The sequence below is a fragment of the Nicotiana tabacum genome, chromosome 19, assembly GCF_000715075.1.
Source record: "Nicotiana tabacum cultivar K326 chromosome 19, ASM71507v2, whole genome shotgun sequence".
Lineage (NCBI taxonomy): Eukaryota > Viridiplantae > Streptophyta > Magnoliopsida > Solanales > Solanaceae > Nicotiana > Nicotiana tabacum.
The window spans coordinates 30,548,671-30,567,200 of record NC_134098.1 but is presented as its reverse complement, the minus strand read 5'-3'; the positions used below and the strand labels follow the sequence as shown (position 1 = coordinate 30,567,200).

At 37.9% G+C, this 18,530-nt stretch overlaps 1 protein-coding gene across 1 annotated transcript; it reads right to left on the bottom strand.

The window, feature by feature from the left end:
• Positions 1–441: 441 nt before the first annotated feature.
• LOC107796523 (putative arabinosyltransferase ARAD1) lies at positions 442–4,182 on the bottom strand. The gene is made up of 2 exons (XM_016619307.2): positions 2,468–4,182; positions 442–1,208 (listed from the first exon to the last, which is right to left on the bottom strand). The coding sequence occupies exons 1-2, from the start codon at positions 3,383–3,385 to the stop codon at positions 657–659; spliced, it is 1,470 nt and encodes a 489-aa protein (XP_016474793.2). The 5' UTR covers positions 3,386–4,182; the 3' UTR covers positions 442–656.
• Between the last annotated feature and the right edge of the window lie 14,348 nt (positions 4,183–18,530).

Genomic DNA, 18,530 nt, shown 5'->3' with positions numbered 1-18,530 from the left:
ATTATTTCTTTGGTTTCTGTTTGATGGTACTAATATATTGTCCCTTCCCTTCTCTTCTCGTATTTTCCGTCTTCTTGAGCCAAGGGTCTTTCGGAAACAACCTCTCTACTCCTTCGGGGTAGGGGTAAGGTCTGCGTACACACTACCCTCCCCAGACCCCACTTGTGGGATTTTAGCGGGTCGTTGTTGTTGTTGTTGTCTCTTCTCAAAATAACATTTTATATAGTATTTTAACTATCAAAAAGTTAAGGAATTACGGTGAACCAAAATCCAACTGCGTTCCACTCCGAATGCGGATTCTCCCGAGGGGAGGAGGAGGTAGGTGGGGACTGTAATCCCTTAGCTAGAAATAATTACATTTCCAATATGAACTTAACCTATAGGAGCTGCTCCTTTTAATACAAACTAAAGAATGATATCAAGACTGAAACAGATAAAAAATAACGAATGAACAAATTTATCAATTAGTTCCAACTGATTCAACAAGCATAAGCCTATAACATAACTTTCTTTTTTCTATCTTTCACTGACTATGTTTCCTTATATCTATTGTCTGCTACACTTGGCTTTGTTCCAAAATTTGGTATAAATAATATGCTGCTAAGACATAGCAAATGTTTTGTCAATTGCAAATACAAGAACTACTCAGTAAGTGCTTACCAAAAAGTTTTGGGCAACAGAGTTGATTTCAACCCTCTTTCCTTCCAAGGGGTCCGATAAAATCTCCAGGATTTATGCAACTTCAAATTAACAGCAGGAACCTTACGCGCAATGGCTTGCCAGATCATTTGAACAGCATCATTATCCTTAGAAGGATATCTATACTCGAAGAGATTTTCAACCTCCTTTAACCTAGCCCACATTTTAGTCCACTCTTCTTTCTTAATACTCCTAATGAGGTTTATGAGGAATTTTTCTTTGAGAGCATCTGAGGTACGAACAAATATGCAGAACTCTGAATAGTCAAGAATATCTTCATAGGGGAGCTCTATTTCATCACTAATGATGACTGGTACACAGTGACTAGCAATCGCATCAAAGAGGCGATTCGATGAAGGAGTGTCACCAGCAATGTTAAGGCAGAACTTGGAGGAGTGCATTCCCTCTGTAGCTTGTTTTATACCATCCTTTTGAACGCTCCCAAAGGAGAAGTGAACATCTTTCTCGTCTTTCAACATATAGAATAATTCTTGCCTGATAAACCCACCCTGAGGATGAGAAACAAGAGTCAGAAATACAAATCCAGAGAACACAACATAGGAGGAACTAGAAACATGTATAAGGAAGAGCAAAGCATAAGAAGGTAAAGCTTGACTCATGGGTTCATTATGATATTTGGGCTTCAGTTCTTTATATTGGATCATAATGGAAATGCAAGGAATGGAGAGGTAACACTGCTGTAATTTAACCAAAATATTTGTCGAATTAAAGGGCTTTAGGGAGTGATTATGGGTATTAATTCATACTATCAGATCACAGTGTTAATCAAATTGTTTCAGGCTTTCACTATTGTACACATTACCCACCGAGCTCTGGTAAGAACCACTCTTCTCAATACTTTTAACCCAAAAAAAGGGCTTAAAAACTACTCTTCTCAATACCCAGATCTACATATTGATTGATGGCATATAGTCACAGGCTTCTTATTCACAACGCGTACACTGAAATTCATTTGAGAGTTAACCTGGTGAATCATCAAGAAAAATGTTTGAGAAATCAGGGTAAACATACAAGAAACTAGTCCAGATTAAACCTTGCAACATTTTGATATTAAATTAACCATGTTTACTATCTACTACTAAGCTTAAGTACAGATAGTAAAAACTGGATGTGAACAATTCCAGTTGATCAACAAAGTATCATGTTGTCTGCACCCTACGCCTCATTGCACTTCCAAAGATAGAAGAAAGAAAAAAGATCATCACAAAGAAGGAAAGGGCATAAGCTAACACTTGTTGGGATAAGGTGTTTCTTGAAAGTCGGAACATCAAAGAAAACAAGGTGGGCTGGTTCCTTGTGTCATCCATGTTCCAGTATGGTTCGACAAAATCCTCAATAAATACTCAGTTACCACTGTCTAACAAAGGCATTTTCAAATGGGCTAAAAGTTGTGTTTCATGGAAGAGTTTCTTCATCATCTCCCGATAGCACCCAATCCCACCTGGCTCCTCATTGTAGTATAGTCCAACTCTTCCTTATCTCTCTAAACAAGATACACATTGTCACAAGACACTAGTGTCAGCTGTCAACTGTTTTCCTACACTTTCCAGAACATATGTTGTGCAGTAAAAAGCAAACACATTATCCCGAACAACAGAAATACATCCAAGTACAATTTTTACTTCTATCCTTCTCCTAGTTCTGCCTTATTTTGCCACCCACAAGTGAACCTAGATGACACTAACATAGTAATGATCTACAAATAAAAATAGAGACAAATAGCTAATAGACGAATAAAATAACTTACATCTTTTCTGTATATAGCTCCTTGGAAGTAAAGAAGAATTGGTCGACTATCAAAACCAGAAGTGTCATTGTAATAATTCCTGATTACATGCTTATAAGGTGCAATTATGTCCTTTTCAACATTAGCTACACTTGGAGGATACCTTCCAAAGTCAGAAAGAATGAACATTGCAGGCCAAAGCTTCACTCTTGCATCCAAAAGACTATTCGGATGGTGGGCGACAATAATATGGTCTTTCCCCCCTGATCTTTTCCATTCCTCTTGAGCAGTTAAAAAGGTAACCAATTTTTCCTGTAGTAAGGTATTCATGCTCGTTTTTTGGTGTGGCTTAAGCCTTGAAAACCGATTATAGCTGATTGACGAAAAGAATGGTACAAAAATGACATCAGCTTCACTTGAATTATACACTCTTATGGCACTTCTACCATTCAAATTGTCAGTAATTTCAGAATAGAGAAGATCCAACGTCAACCAATATTCTATACTGTGCTGCAAGTTTAATCCACCTGGATACTCAGGAACCTTATTGCGGATATTGGGCCAAATACTGTTTTTTCCCTCAGCCTTCCATCCTAAGAGTTCAAAATGAAACTGAGGGGGCAGGTCATACATAAAAACTTTAAGAACTTGGTTACTAGGATTGCACTTAAACAAGTTGTACTTTTTTGGTGCTCTATTCTTATCAACTAATATAGGGACCTCACCATCTCTCTGACTCCTAGACCGGGAATTCCCATCATCTGCCAAGGCAAGAAGCTTGGAGTTGGGTAGTATATTCAGGTCAACAAAGTGAGGCCGACCGGCTGAACGCAGCACAAAGGACCAAGACAACATGAACAAAACAGATGTAACCGTAAACAAACAAAACAAGGATTTTCGGCCAAAAATCCCCATTGAATGTGCATTTCTCTCAACCATGTCAATGCTGAACCAGTAACAAACACTTAATACAAACTCATCATTTCTCCAAAGAAGATTCCCCCCACACAATACTTCGATATGGGCTTGGAAACAGGTTGATTTTGAATCAATCACAATTAGCCAATCTCACCAGAGCTGATGCAACAAATGAGTGGCGAAAAAAGCAATGCAAATTAGGCCCAAAAAACCATTAAGATCACATTGATAAAACCAAGAACCAGCTAATCATTCATTCTATCTGAAACCACACCAACCAAACCTATACCTACATAATCTATCTCAGAACAGCTCACACCAAAACTCTCACCTTTTTCTTATTTCCCAACATCCCCACGGGACAGATAGTAAACAGACGCACCTTCCATTAACCACTGATCTTGAATTATCTAATGGTGCTCTTTCAATTAATAAGAGTGGACCAGGAAAAAAAGATGGTCTTTGAATATCAATGACCGAGATATCTTATACACAGCTGAATGTGAAAAGGAGCAACAAACAACAAAAGGCCAAGAAATTGGGAACCCAGATGATATTTGATTCCAATGTATAGAATGAGAATAAAAAAATCCAAGATGAAACGTACCCACAAAACAGAGGAACAGGGATTAATTTGAAGAGAAAACAACGGAAAGAGACTAATTGCACCAAATATAGAGGGGTTTCCTCTTGTGTTCTATTCCCTTTGTTTTCTCTGCAGAAAAAACAAAAAGAAAAAGAAAATGTTAAAAAGGGTAAAAAGGAAAAGTAGTTTGAAAGAAGCGAAGGAATAGGAAATGTATCTGAAGAAGCGGGCTTGTCGCTCTGTGTGGAACTGAGGGAGTTGTTTACTGTTTTTATTGTTAATTTATTATTACAACCTTCAGATGTAGTTTAAGCTTTATTTCCTAATCTGTAATCTTAAAATATTTCTTATTTTAGTAATAATGTAGCTGTTGCTTTGGTTTTGTAATATGCTTTTGAATTTTCGTTTTAGGTTTGGACGCTATAAAATTAGAGCCCGTTTGGACATAAGAGATTTTTCACTTTTTTCCTAAAATTTTTTACTCTTCTCCGAAATCAGTGTTTGGCCATAAAATTTTTAATTTTCACTTGAAGATAAATTTTAAAATTTTTCAAAAATTTGAAAAACTCCAAAAAGCGTTTTTAAACATTTTCACTCAGATCACTCACAAAACTTAAAAAACAACCAAAATTATATTCATGTCCAAACACAACTCTAATTTTTAAATACCATTTTCACTTCAATTTTTTTTTATTTTTTTGTGGAATTTTACAATTCTTATGTCCAAACGCCCACTTAGTGTCCTTTTTTATTGACAGATACTGTATATCGTATTGTCAGTTTCGTATCACAACAACAACAACAATAATAACCTAGTAAAATCCCATAAGTGGGGTCTGGTAAGTGTGAGCACCTAATTTTTGACTATATTTAAATTATTATTACCTTCTACTATGTAAATATTTTTAGAAATTTAATATATATTTTTAGCTTTGTTACACTTTTTTATATAGGTAAAAATTAATAATAATTTAAAAGGACAATTATTACTATTAGTATTATATTTATTTTTATTTTTATCTTTATTTTAAAATAAAATAAATTAAAAACCCGAAAAAAATTACATATTTTTTTTAAAATTTCGGATGGGAATTTAAAAAAAAGAAAAAGTAGAAATATAGAATTAAAAAGTAAAAGTAAAAGTAGGTGAAAAATGTTTAATAAAAAAATAAAAGAAAGTGGAAAATTAAAAAAATAAATGTAAAAGAATGTGGAAATTTATAAAAATAAAAAGTAAAAGAAAGTTGGAATTAAAAAATAAAAGTAAAGGTAGGTGATTTTATTTTTAAAAAAAAAGTAAAAGAAAGTGGAAATTAAAAAAAAAAAGTAAAATAAGGGGAAAATAAAATAAGAAAAGTAAAAAACGTGAGAATTTAAACATAATAAAAGTAAAAAAGTGAGAAATTAAAAAATAAAAGTAAATAAAAGTGAGAAATTATTTTTTTTAAAAAATAAGAAAAATAGGAAGTGGGAATATTTTTTTAATTAATAAAATAAAAAAATTAGAAAAATTCTAAAATTTTTTCTATAAATAGAAGAGAAATGTGAGGAGAAAAAAAGAGGGAGAGAAGGAGAAAAAAAGAGGGAGGAGGGAATTGAGAGAAATTTATTTTTCTTCCTCTAGGATAAGGGAATTTCTACTCGTGTCATTCTTTCTTCGTCTTTCTTTCGAAAAATCCAGCAAAAGCACCCCCCAAAAACAGCTTTAAACCCAGCAAAAATAAGCCGCTAAATCACCGGTTTTGCAAGGTCGATCGGGGTTGCAAGTCACAATTTTTCGTTCGAGGTTCCGTGGCCGGTGAAAGCTCCAGTTAACACTCGTCGAATTGTTTAGCTCTCCTGTAATTTCAACTCTATTAATTTATATCAAAGGTCCGTTTGTTTCCCTTTCTTCACTGATTATTTTGTCCATTTACCTTCTTGTCTATCGGTGTGATTATTGGGTAGCATGAAGTAGTAGTTCACTCTATTGATATTTAGATCATTTGAATCTGATTGTTTCCTTGTTCATATGTTTATTGAATCATGATGTTAATTTTAGAGTTGCAAAGTTTTGTTCTAGGTTGATTTAACCGGATAAAGAGTCTATTGAATCACTGTAATTTGGCTTGTTTACTAATTTTGTTCATGAGATTGTGGTGTCATTGATTTTGTTTAAGAAATGTACAGAATATGGGATATTGGGTTGGATAATTTGCTTGGGCCACGATTTGTTTCTAAGGAAATTGGTTTTTGGGTTGTTGGAGAAGAAAAGATTTTAGGCAAAAAGATTTAGTCTCATCAGGCCCAAAGTAATAAATAACATAGCTGGCCCATCTTTCTTTAAGCTAGCCCACTTTTCTATAAATAATAAATTCAATTCTTCCACAAATAATTCCATAATTCATGGCCTTACAACAATTTCAAAATAGTTTGAGTAAACAACTTATAAACATAGTAGCCTGCTTTAGGCGCGTTTAAATAAATCATCGTGACTATGGGTACGGTTCCCGTGGCATAGTCATGATACGTAAATCCCAACTCAAGTGCGTGTTTACGCGACTTGACCACAACTTCAAATAATAATAAAATAAATATTTCGTAGATTGCAGGTGCGTTTCACGCGGCGTGATTTGCGATGTGTGCAAAAACGACAAGTGCGCGACATTGCAACTTGTTTAAATAAATTTCATAAATACTAAAAGTGCTAAAAATAATTTAAAATGGTTAAAAAGTAAAAAATACAGAATAGGTTATAGACATATAATAAATCAGATAATTAAGCCAGGTATTAATTGTTAAGCGACCGTGCTAAAATTACAAAACTCGGGAGTGCCTCACACCTTCTCCCGGGTTAACAGAATTCCTTATCCGATCTTATGTGTTCGCGGACCATAAATAAAGTCAATTTTCTCGATTTGGGATTTTAAAATAAATCGGTGATTTGGGACACCATAACAATTATTCCAAGTGGCGACTCTAAAATAAATAAATAATCCCATTTCGAACAGTATCACTTAGATTGGAAAAACTTCCCTATCCCCCGGGAAAAAGGAGGTGTGACAGCTCTGGCGACTCTGTTGGGGAAACGAACCCAGAACTTCTGGTTCAAGGTTCATAATTCGAGCTTAGATGACTTTTATATTTGGCTTTTGTTTATTATCTGATTTTTTTTACGTGTTTGAGCCTAATGTGCTAATTGTCGCTCTTTGCCGCTTTGATATTGCCGTGAACTGTATATAAACTGTTACGAAGACCCTTCTTCTCTCTGAGTCTTCTAAATCTTCTAGGAAGCGTGCGCTTCGCGTATCTTCTTTTCTGTTAGAGTCATACCCTAATTTTAGAACGAGGATCAGACAAGTTGCAAAGCCGGTGAAGCTTCTATATTCCCGGTACGCTGTTCCCTCCACGCTCCCCCCCCCCTCCCGGCTCGAGTTGTCTGCTCGGGTAAGCCAGGTCTAGAACAATACGCCCAGGATTTAAACTTAGAATGACATAACCTCATGCTGGATCCCTAGTAGGTACATCTGTTTGAATCACGTGCATTTGACTTTGGGGACTCAATACAGGGGTTGAGTCCGTCTAGGACAGGTGTACCCAAATCAAAAGACCATCCTGATACATTGTTACGTGCTACTTGTACATTTATTTATTTCGGCTTGCATGTTGACCGACTTCTAGAATAGGGAAAGAAAATCAAGAAAAACCAAGAGTGAGGCAAGAGAGAGAAATTTACCCGATTTCTGAAAATTCAGGTATTTTAAAATCCCAAAACTCTGCCGACATTTTGAAAAAAAAAACTTCAAAACACGCCAAATATTTTCAAAAAAAGTTCATGCTTTTCTGACCGAACTACGCGGGTCTGATTCTCACAGGATTTGAGATACGTAGGCAAACCTCATCGGTTCTGGCCCCAATTTTTTAAAAAATAAATTAAAAAATATTTTTCCCTTTACTTAATTCCATCTTTAAAATTCTTTCCTTAGAAAATCCAAAAAAAAAAATCAAAAATAGTTTCCTTCTTTTCCGAAGTCTTTCATTCGATAAAAAAAAAATTCAAATCAAAATCTAAAATATTTTCTTCCTTATTTAGAATTCCTTCTTTTTTTAAAAAAATTCAAATTTTCATAAAAAGAAAAAACTCAAAAAAAAATATTATTTAAAAGTCTTTATTAAAAAAAAAATGGGTTAGTCTATTCCCGATATTTCCGAACTACGCAAGATCTGATTCATGCGGCATCATGATACGTAGGCAATCCCCATCGGATTCGATCATAGCCATTAAATAAATCGAGTGAAAAAAAAGAGAAGAAAGAAAAAGAAATAAAGGAGTGACAAAAATAACAAAGAAAAACAAAGAGCGAAAAACAACCAAAAAAAGAAAAGAAAAGTAAGAGTGAAAAAAATCCAAAAACAGAACGCTTTGTCCAATTTGAAAACGAAAATCGCGGAAAATTTTCGTGAATATGCTGTCAAATGCCGCGAGCAAGCCGCCAGGGTAAAGCCTCCAATGGACGAAGCAGAAATTGTTACGGTTTTCCTACAGGCCCAAGAGGCGGACTACTTCCAGAACATGATGTCTGCTATGGGTAGACCATTCGCTGAGGCTATCAAAATTGGGGAGATGGTCGAAAATGGTTTAAAAACGGGCCGAATCTTGAATCATGCTGCCTTTAAGGCCACATCACAGGCCGTTTAGAGTGGTTCAGAGGATTTGATGAACAGAAATTGGAGAGATGAGGAATTTGATCCGGCACTGAAGGTCATTGCAGCCATTGCCGAGACAGAAGAAAAGCTGAAAAAACGGTCACCAAGCCTGAAAGTTCCCCATCATACGGGAGTTTCGGTAGCCAGTCTTGCTATCCTTTCTACGTCCAGATTATCTGAGGGTGTGATCTGGATGTTTTACTTTATTGTCTTACTTTTCGATGTAAACCCTTCTATCTTTAAAATTAAAAAAAATCAAATGAAATTAATATTTCATTGTCCAAGAATATCTCTTTTCTTAATTTTATCATTTTTTCTTATTCACTTTTCAGTTCTGTTAATGCAGATTTTAATAACATGACATGCTTGCGGACTTCATGCCCATATCCTAAAACGCTGTCAGACCTCGAAATAATGAATCAAGAAGCAGAATGTTTTGAAGACAAAGCTTGTAAGAAAATAAATAGAAAATTGGAATGAAGTTGAGATTCCCTCTCTTCGGATCATTGTTGAAGTCGCGATTGAGGATAAAGATTGGGTCTAGAACCGATTAGAATAATTGACACTGATTAATGAAAAATAATTGACTGCAGTTTGCCACGGGCAGTTGTACCAACAAAGAATGGCCCGTATCTACGACAAGAAAGTGAGGCCCAGAAAATTTGAAGTAGGGCAACTTGTTCTGAGACGTATTCTCCCGTATCATGAAGAAGCCAAAGGAAAATTTGCTCCTAATTGGAAAGGTCTATACATTATTAAAAGAGTGTTGCTGAAAGGAGCGCTGTATTTGGGAGACATCAAAGGAAATGATCCTAAGAGAGCTGTCAATGCAGATGCGGTCAAAAGGTATTACGTTTGACTACTTTCACAGCTTTAACATGCTCCGATTGGGATGACAAATGCTTTCTTTCTCACTATCCAAATACTACCAATCCTTTGCAAAACCTTTGAGCCGGTTTCCTTTCTTTGATTACCCTCTTTGGAACCTGAAAGTGTTATAAAAAAAGCAAAATGAAAATAAAAAAAAACGAAAAAAGAAAAAAAGGAAAAACAAAAGAAAATTAGAAACAAAGTTTCTTGAACTACGTTTGGCTTGATTCCGAAAGGATACGTAGGCAGCCTCTCTCTGGGGTTCAGTCATACCAAAATAAAAATACACATTCCTCCTAAATTTGAAACTGGGGGCAGATGTTATAATGGTTCGGCAATGGTTTCGCATGAAAGGTTCCAAAGTTGTAAGTCAGTCCAAATTATTTTTTACCCAAATCCTTATCAACTCCTTCTGATCAATCGACGAGAATGTTCAAGAATTGGAAGATACAATCGCTTGGTTCTGATACAATCAAAATGAGAGAAATAAAATGAGAGAGTCTTATTGGTGAAAACCCTCACGGGCACCGTAAGGCGATGGTGAGTAGAGAAATTCAAAAATGAGAGTCTTATTAGTGAAAACCTGGAAAGGGTACTATAAGGCGATGGTGAGAAGAGAAATGAGAGAGGTCAGTCGGTGAAAACCCATAAAGGGCGCCACTGATTGAAAAAAGGATCCTCACAGTCACTGGCACCGACACAGTCCTGGGCAAGGTCTCTCAGTTTCGAGGCAAAAGTTGTGATGAATTTCTGAGAGTCGGACGGTTCACACAGATCAGGCATTCAGTCCAAAAGGCATGTCATGTTTATTAAAGTCCGCATGTACTCCAGATAAGTCATTCTTTCTCTTCCCCTAAAGGGACACTTCTTGTCTGAATTCATTATCCATTCCATTGTTTGTTTTTCTTTGAATTCCTTTCGGTCCAACTCTGTTCCAAACTAAGGCAAAGAAGGGATGGCAAGACTGATTTACAGGGTTCTCATTTGATACAAGCCAATAAGCAAAAGGGCACCCAGCCTCGGTAGGGGAATCAAGTCGACTCCGACTGGCAATGATGATCGATGCCTCGAAGTCAAAGACTCTTGAAATAAGAAAAGCAAAGTCAGATGCCCACAAAGGCAAAATAAAGTTGAAAAGGTTAAGTCCCACATGGCTAACCGTCTTGGCAAAGTTTGAAAAGCCAAAGGTTCCCCAACGCTCTGAAGTTAAATTTAGAGGAAAGAAGTGAAAAGCCTACAAAGGCAAAATGAAGCTGAAAAAAGTTAAGTCCCATGCGACCAACCGTCATGACCTCTTGTCTAGACATAACTAGGCTCTTCCTGAATCATCTACTGATTACTCATTGGTCCATTCTCATATCTATATTCTGTGTAACCCCTCTTGGGTTATGTCCTTTATCTTAACTTACCTCTCGCATTGGCTCCTTATGTATCAAGTGTTCATTCACACTTATTTATCAATAACATCCTATGCGCGAACCCTTACTGCCTCTCCCTGGCATCGTGTTTGCATAATGTTCTAGAGTCGTAACATATCTGTAGGATCTAATTAAATGCAATCTCATTCCTTTCACCTTTTTGACGCTTTCTTCCTTTACCATTCCTTAATTACCTGAACCACTTAACTCTGACTTAATACCATATCACACCATCTTTCCCCCTTTAGGGGAGTAACAATTAATGCTATGAAGATTTACCTAAAAATGTTTTACCTCTTCAGCTTTGGCATCTTTTCACATCTTCACAGATTCTTACTCTCCTTGTGGTAACCCTTCAGTACCAAGGATAACTATATTTCTTACGCACGAGGGTGACACCTAGTGTAACTAGCACACTTAGTCCCTTAAGCTTAACTCTGCTCACAGTTCTTGCTTTAGGAAAGTGTCTTCCTGAATGACTTTTAAAGGTTATTCTTCTATTGTCCATTCTATTATAGCCGGAATGCGATCTCTAAAATTCTCACGATGTTGACTATTATCAAATCGTCTGATCCCTAATTCATGTTAATTGTATCTTGTTCACTAGCCCATACTGATTTCTATTACTTCGGGGGTCTAACTTTTTCTTCTAGTAATCACGTTAGAGTCACCAACTCATTTCTCAAAATGAGGATATGACTTTATGACTTACACTCTTTATTGTCTCAAGGCCCGTCACCTCTTGTGTTTTCCTTCACTTGACTATTTGGGTTGTGACATTTTGCCTGATGACAAATCGCGAATTTGCAAAGCAATCCAAACCTCACAGGACGCACCACATCCATCATGATGCCATATCTAAGTACAAGAATCCCGCAATCAATACAAGTCACAAGTTGGATAACCTCTCTCATAAGCACTCTTTTGCCTTGAAGCACATAACTTCGCTTAACCCATGACCAATCACCGTCATGCAACAAAATCTTCATGCATGTAAGCAACATAAATTTTAAAGTCATAGAAAAAATCATCTCAAGCTCTTAGAAACCCACGTACACATAATCAAGTGTAACGATCTGACCAGTTGTTTTGTGTATTTAAGCCTCGTTCTCCTATTTTATGATTCCCATATGCTTGTTATTTGTTTGATGACTTACGGGGATGGTTGGTTTGGTTTTGGGAAGGTTTCGGAATGAATTGGAACACTTAGTTCCATAGTTAGAAGCTTAAGTTATAAAAATTGACCAAGGTTTAACTTTTTTGTAAATGAACTCGAATTAGTATTTTGATGGATTCAATAAGTTCGTATGGTGATTTTGGACTCAGGAATATGTCAGTATTTGGATTTGGAGGTTCCTAGGATATTTTGGCTCTAATTGTCGAAAGTTAGAAATTTGAAGATTTGGAAGGTTCATAGGTTTAACTGGGAGTTGACTTTGAGGCTATCAGGGTCGAATTGTTATTCCATGACTTGAAATAGGTTTGCTATGTCATTTGAGACTTGTATGCAGAATTTGGTTGCATTCCGAGTTGGTTTGATAGGAATCGGACGTTTGGTTGGAAGTTAGGAGTTTATGAACTTAAGAGAAGTTCAATTGATGGTTTGATTGTCGACATAGATGTGGTGATCTTGCATGTGTTTGAAGGTTTTGGATAGGTTCGGGTAGTGTTTACGGACTTGTTGGTATGATTGGATCGGGTCCCAGGTAGCTCGGTTGAGTTTCAGACCACCCAGAGCTTGGTTGAATTGTTGATGACTGTTGGTGTCTGGTGTGCTTCGCAATCACGGAGTAAGTCTCGTGATCGCAAAGGCTTATTTTGGGCAGCAGTGTTTTTGTTCTTTGCATTCGCAAACAGGGTGTCGCGTTCACAAAGTGTTGGGCCATTGGTCTTCGCGTTCGTGCATGAAGGGCTCGCATTCTCGTAAGAGGAGAGGTTGGCTTGGAGCCGACTTAGTTTAGCCTTCACGTTTGTGAAAGCTGGGATGCGTTCGCGTAGGCTTTGGGTCGCCTGTGCATCCCGTTCGTGGGGTTTGACCGTGTTTGTGAAGGGTTAACTGGAGGCTGAGAATTTTTGTGCTTCGCGAACGCGAGGCAGTGGCCGCGTTCACAAAGGATTCCACTCGATATACTTTTAAGAGTTGTAATTTCGGGACATAGACCCATTATTTCATATTTTGAGCCCTAGACTTAGAGATGGACGATTTTTGAAGAAGATTTTCACACAAGGCAAGAATGTAAGTGATTTTTACTTGATTTTAACATTAGATCTTGTTTCCCCATGGATTTTTACATTTAGATTAAGGGATTTGAAAGAGAAATTTAGAGATTTTGATTATGGTTTTGGAGAGTGAAAATGGATAATTGAACCCTGATTCGAAGTCAGATTTGGATAAAAGTTGTATATTTGGACTCGTATTAGAATTAGTAGTCGGGATTTGTGACTTTGGTCGGTTCCGGGAAGTGGGCTTTGGTTGAGTTTTTTGTTGACTTTGTGCAATTTGATAAAGATAGGAGCTTTACTGTTTGGTATCAATTTCTTTGCTATGTTTGATGTTATTGAGTTATTTTTATTAGATTCGAGCCGTTTGGAGGTTGATTCGCGTGGGAAGGGCTTTGGGGAGTATTAATTCACGCACTTTGAGGTAATTAACTTGTCTAAATTTGGTTCGAGGGTAATTTCCCGTTGACTATGGTATTTGATACATGTTGGGGGCGACACACGTGCTAGGTGATAAGCGTATATTCATACACGGGGGTTATTTACGATCCGTGTAGACCTTAGGCTTTTATGTGCCTTGTTTTGCTGTCATGCCCCTTTATTTTCGTGTTTTCTTTACTTGTACGACTACGTGAGATATTTTTCATGTTAAAAATCATATCTAGGCTATGTTCTTATCTGTTTGAGACATGATAGGGCTATTCTTGCTATATTGAGATGTTGCCTTAATTGTACCCATATTCTCAATCATAATGTTACATCCGCGTATTATATCTCTATCTTTGTGCATACTTTATATGTTATCTCACATGCTATCGATGCCCTTATATGTGTGACACACTTTAAGCTGAGTACTTGGAGATGTGAACATTTGAGACTATAGAGGTTGATGACTGAACTTGGGCCATAGAGAAAATTTGATACTGATAGTGAGGTGACGCATATGTTGAGCCCCATATTGGGCTGAGTTGTATTGATTATGAGGTGACGCTTACACTAGGCCCCGTATTGGGATAAGTGATAATGATCGTTAACTTAGATCTGATCAATGCTTGGGCTAGGACCTGTCCCTTCGGAGTAATGTGTTAACTTGTGGGTGCAGGTACGGACTTTTTGGGTTGAACAGTGCGCTGAGGAGTTAAAGGAAATTTGTTTTGGCAGAAAAAGGCATTTCTGCGGTCCATTATATGGCCGCAAAATCACTCTGCGAGTCGCAGAATGGCTGCAGAGTAAGGCAGGACTGGGCAGGTTTGGGTGCCATTATGCGGTCGACTATGCGACTGCAGAACAGGTCTGCAGGCTGCATAGTGACCGCAAACCCAGGCAGAGTTGCCTAGTTCCGGAGGTTCATTTCGCTTTCCATTTCGCGGACCGCAGGTGCATTATGCAGTCGCATATGCGACCGCTGATCCTGTCCCGGAGCTTCATTTTTTGGGTTTGTATGACCCGACCCTACTTCGTTAAATAGACTATATGTACCATTTTTTGAGCAAAAACCTATTATTTTGAGAGAAAGGAAGTGCTCTAGAGAGTGAGAGAGTTCCTCAACCAATTGTTCCTCATTTCTTACTCGAATCTTGGAAGATTATCAAGGAAAGCATACCAAGTCTTCATCCTAGAGGTAAAATTCTACACCCTAAACCTCAATTTTAAAATTTAACTAGGATTGGGTAATTGGTAAGATAATATTTAGGCATGGGAGTTGTTTATTTTGCATGCATGTGTTACCAAGGGATGTAGGGAGATTGTTGAGCTAAAATGGTAAAGAATGGGTTGTGGGATGATGGGATCCTACCTGAAAGGGCCTTGAAACCTTAATGCACACCTAGTATTTGATAAAAATGCTCAAAGGAGATAGAACCATAAGTATCTTCCTAATTTTGGTTAAATTTGTTACATTTCTACAATAGATTGAAGTTTCTAAGATTTCCGGAACATTTTAGAGTTTAAGGAAGCTCAAGTGAAGTATGTTGGCTAAACCCTTCTCTTAGAATTGAACCCCACAATGTCCTTGTAAGTCATGCCCCTTTTAAATTGATTTTTTGTCAAATAAGCCTTGTGTCGAAATAATTATGTGTTCAATATGTATTCCAAAGATTCTTGTTATGATAAGTTAATGTTAGAGGATGTGGTTTAAATATGGGTTGTGTGTTACTATGTTATGATTTGAAAGCGTGAATTCTTATGAAAGCTACTATGTCAATGGTGTAAGAAGTCATATGTGCCTAAGACCCTAATTTGCTCAAGTATGTGATTAAAGTCTTAATGTTGAAAGGCCTTGTTGTTGATTATTTATGATAATGATTAAAAAGGGAATAATGAGCTGAATTATGAAGTACGACCAATGTGCCAAGAATGATATTGCGTTATGGCCAATGATGTCAATAAAACGAATGACATGTAAAAGAATATGAATTGAGTGGTAAATACTTTTAATAACAAATGCTTTGGGAGTATCGATTAGCCACCGATGAAGGGTAGGTCGGAAAAACCTAACCCCTAAACTACACGTGCCAGTGTAGGAGTGATTGATGGGTAAATCCCCATGTTAATGTGATGAGACCATTTCCCCTTATATGGGATGAGATTGGTTTGTTGAGATGTTTTCCCCTTAAAATGGGATGTGATTATTTCTAGCTAGATGTGATGTAATGTCGACCCACACGACATTGTGGTGAGACGGCTTAGCCGATCGGGCTGAGATCGGATGCCATGCCGCGTACATGGTGGTATTGTGAGTGTATGTCTCGGGGTGAGACGGCTTAGCTGGTCGGGCTGAGACCGGACTCTGTGCTAAAACACGGTGGTATATCGGTGCTAAAGATCTCCCAACTTAAATTACCGAAACCTACGTGAAATTTACGTTTCCCCTAATGTGGCACTTTGATACCGTTTGAGCCTCTTATTAATATCATGTTTATTTTCCGTTTACTGTTGCTCGTTCTATTGAGAGGGTGTTTAGTTTTACATACTAGTACTATTCCATATGTACTAACATCCCTTTTGTCGGGGGCGCTGCATCTTTATTGGATATAGGTGGTTCCATAGCAGGTGGTATTGACCAGTGATAGCAGCACACCCTTTCCTCATCTGATTTGGTGAGCCCCACTTTATTTCGGGGTCATATATCTTCTATCCTTTGTACAAAGCATTTTGAGGTATAGCCGAGGACTTGTTGCCGGCATTGTCATAGCACTCTTCTGTTCCTGTTAGAGGCTTCGTAAACATAGTGTGGGTTGTATCTGTTTTTGGGAAAGTTAAACTAAAAATATTGTAATGGTATCATCCGTTCTACTTTAATTATGATTGTACAACGTACTGTTTTGAAGACTTGTCAATGACGTAACTAATGGAAATAAACCGGTGTTGTTCACATAAGTCTTATTGATTTATTAATGAAATGTATTCTTCTCTTTATATGTGGGTGAATTGGGTAGACGACACTGTGCAGGCTTGCTCGACCGAGGTAACTCTGTTGAGCGTCAGTCGCGCTCCCCGAGATCGGGGCATGACAATATTTAACTAATTGCAATAAAGTGATATAAAAAAATTCATATTTTGTGAAAACATGGATAAATATCAATAAACTGCATTAAAGCCTAGAAATGTGCAAAAAACTATATTTTATTATTTTTTGACCAGGAAGCCTACAGAAGTTAATTTTTAAATAAGGAGGATCAAATTGAGTGTGAACAACTGTTCTTTGAGATCCGACTCTGTATTTTAATTTTGTAGTGCTCATGTACTCGATGACACCAGGTCATGGGATGGTTTGCAATTGCATTATTATTATCGACTTCAGCTATTTATGTTATTCTGCTGTTGAGATTATTTATCATTATTATTTATGTTTGTTTTTATTTATTAGTTGTTAGGCGTAGTCATAGCTCCGGTGAAATTTTGGATCGTGACAAGTTGGTATCAGAACACTAGGTTTCTTAAGTATCATGAGTCATGAACAAGTTTAGTAGAATCTTGCGGATTGGTACAGAAATGTCTGTGCTTATCTTCGAGAGGCTACAAGGCTGTTAGGAAAGCTTCACTTTCTTTCATTCTCTGTTGTGCGGATTTATTTACCCCTAAGTCTGAATCTTTATTTTTCTACTCTCTCACAGATAGTGAGGACATGATCGTCTGGCGCAGCTGAGCAGGCGCTGGTACCCCAGGCCAGGGACGTGAGAGGCCAGGGCTAAGGCCGAGGCTGAGGTAGGGGTAGAGCACGCGCCGCAACTAGAGCCCCTGCTTTTGCAGCTACCGTGGAGCCACCAGTAGCACTTGTTGAGGAGCAGGTTTATGATTATGTGGAGACAAAGGTACCAACTAAGTTTTCTAAGGGATTATTTGTTTCGCCAGTTATTCAAGATGCCTTGATCTATATGGTTGGTTTGTTCGAGAGTTTGGCTCAGGCCGAGGCATTTCCTACTCTGCCAGCAACTTCCTAGGTAGAGGCAGAGCACAGACTCCTGTACTCATACCCAGAGCAGGTGGCCCATGGTGATCAAACTCCCGAAGTGCTACTGGTTGGGGGAGTTCAGCCTACTATTTTCGCACATCCTGAGGATAGGCTTGTGACCTGAGCTGATGAGCTAAAGAGGTTAGATAAGTTCATGAAGTTACGTACTCCTCATTTTAGTGGTACACCTTCAGAGGATGCTCAGGAATTCTTGGATCGTTATCATGAGATGCTGCACAATTTGGGACTATTTGAGTCGAATGGAGTTGAGTTCACCACCTTCTAGATGTAAGGTCCGGCTAAGAGGTGGTGGTAGGTTTATGAGATGAGTCGACCAATAGGATCACCTCCTCTTGCATGCGCTCAGTTCTCCAGGGTCTTTTTTGGAGTAGTTTGTGCCACGTACTAGGAGAGAGGAGCTAAGGAGGCAGTTTGAGTACCTACAACAATGTCAGATGTCAGTTACTAAGTATGAAATGAGGTTTACAAAGTTGTCCCATCATGCTACTACTTTGATTTCCACTAAGGAGGAGAGAGTGAGGAGATTTATTGAGGGACTTCACCCTCGTATTTGCCTTGCTATGGCTAGAGATACTGGGACACGAACTTCTTTTCACCAAAGTGGTAGAGATAAGGCATCGTGTAGAGCGTATCCGCATCGAGACTAGAGAGATGATGCAGGGTAGGGACAAGAGGTCCCCATATTCCGGTAGCTTCAGTAGTGCCTCTCTTGGGGCCGAGGTTGATTTGAGAGAGGCCATTCTAGCAGGCCAGTTTATTATTCACCACCGCCCAGTCGGGGCACTTTTGTGCAGTCTTCACTTAGTGCATTCCCAGTGCAGAGTTCTTACCGCGCTCCATCTGTTCAGGGTTCATAGTACCAGGTTCTTCTAGCGGTTATTCTTGTTCACGGGGTCTGACTCAATCACAAGA